Consider the following 1,936-nt stretch of genomic DNA (forward strand, 5'->3'; position numbering starts at 1 on the left):
CTGACAATTCAAGAATAAGTGGAGCAGGAACATGTGATCTTTTGCATATGTGCATATTTAAAACCATTGTGCAGTTTGCTAATGGCATTTTTGTGGTTTATAAGGAATGGGCTGCTTATTTAAAATAGTATTGTCATGAGCTGGTTGTATTTTTTCATAAAAAATGTTTATACTTTTTTTCCTCTCAGTTTTGCTTTACAAAGCAAGTTTCTTCAGAAGAGGAAGAAGGGATTTCATTTCCAGAGAGCTTATGTTGATTCACACAGCCCGTCGAGAGCTGCTCTGTTAGTTGTCCTCAAGTTCTGTATCAGAACATGTCATCACACAGCTGTACCCTCCTTGTGACTGCCACGTACTGCAAAAGGGGATCTGACTAGTTCCTGCCCTGCTTGGAGACCAGCCTACGTCTGCTTCCCCTTGCCAGTTGAAAGTTGTTTCTTCGCAAGTGTACTAAGAAACAAGCACAACCTTGAGGTGCTCTTTCAGAGAAGCAAATGATTTATGCCAGCCATGTCACGAGCTGAATGGGATTCACAGCCCTCTGACTCTGTGGGCCTTTGTGAGTAGTCACACTGGGAACTGTTGACTTCCAAAGTTAATGTTGAGCGTGTTGTGTTTTAAGGTTTTGAGGAAAATGCAGAGAAGGCATAGCAGCAACACTGACAACGTTCCCCCTGAAAGGTAAATCTTTTTCCTTCTTTTTACTTCCATTTTCCTCTCCAGAGGGAAATGTTCTGATTTAAGTGTATGGTGTGTTTTAGAATATGAAAGTTCAAAATTAAGAAAGGCAAATACTTCCTGTGCATGTGGTGTGGCCAGGCTTTCTGCTCGAGTTTAGAGACAGTTTTACTTTTTGCCTTCATGTCAGTTAGTGACTGCTACCGACTACAGTGTTTCAGGTTTCATGGTCCAGTATGGCACATATGGAGACAGTTGGCTTAGCATAGGCAGGAGGTTTGGGAGCTCTAGAAGAGCGATTCATGGCACAATCCTGCAGGAATCATGAGCACTATCAATCTGAAAGGATCCATCTGTGTGAACGAAGGCTATTTATACTTCTGTTATAAAGGTGTTTAAAAGTTCTCTGGTCTGAAGCTCCCAACTGCTATGACTTAGTATTTTATAAAGATTTTGGGTGATCCTTTACATCATCCCAGAATCTGTGTCTAGCTTCATGCATGTGGATATTTAGAAGTAGAATACCTCTGATTCATTTCTGTAATTATAACATCAGCAAGGGAGGCTTGCCACTGTTGTTGTTCTAGTACTAAATATTCCCTTGTGCTTTCCCAGGGTTAAAGCTTGACTTTGTTTGGGGTTTTTTTCCTGAAGAATAAACTAATCTAATTTCTCTCAAAGATGTAACTAACAAGTTTCATTGCTTTGGCCGAGCTGAGTTTGTAAGTGGAAGATCATGATCACAAGCAGTCACTAAATATTTCTTAGTCATTTTGCAGGTAGAGGTGAAGCTTGATGTCATGATCACTTCTAACATGGTACCATTCTTAATTGCAGGGGAAAAGAAAGCCATCTTCAACTTTTTCTTCATGATGCTTCATTGCAGTCTGTGGGCCTTATATTAGCAGGCAAGCCTGGAGCTTGAAAGGCACAAGAGATGTTATATGTATCCCTCTGATCTGCCATGTAGAGCTCTCTGAGCTGGTACAAACTTGTAAGGATCTGTTTGAATGGTTAGAATATATTCAGGATAGGTATCTATTGTTGAGTGCAAACGGTAAGCAGAGTAATGTCAATTGTTTTTTATAAATGCTTCTGTTTTTAACAGGGTAAATACACATTGTCAGTAACAGACTGAAGGTTTTCTAACTGTAGAATGAAATGCTGCTGCCACCGGTCTTCAGTTAACTTCAGCAGACTCTCAATTTCATCCTTGTTTATTTGTTTTTAAATCTGTCCCTGATTAATTCCTTCCTGC

The 1,936-nt window shown here is 40.0% G+C and overlaps 1 protein-coding gene across 1 annotated transcript in view; it reads left to right on the forward strand.

Moving 5' to 3' along the window:
- Nucleotides 1-598: 598 nt before the first annotated feature.
- The window catches only part of RNFT2 (ring finger protein, transmembrane 2), a 28,583-nt gene continuing 27,245 nt past the window's right edge, over nt 599-1,936 (forward strand). Inside the window, exon 1 of the mRNA XM_010184693.1 lies at nt 599-681. Within this exon, the coding sequence (XP_010182995.1) occupies nt 599-681 (83 nt within the window). The remainder of the gene's footprint in view (nt 682-1,936) is intronic.

Source organism: Mesitornis unicolor, unplaced genomic scaffold (genome assembly GCF_000695765.1).
Source record: "Mesitornis unicolor isolate BGI_N332 unplaced genomic scaffold, ASM69576v1 scaffold18755, whole genome shotgun sequence".
NCBI classification, from domain to species: Eukaryota; Metazoa; Chordata; class Aves; order Mesitornithiformes; family Mesitornithidae; genus Mesitornis; species Mesitornis unicolor.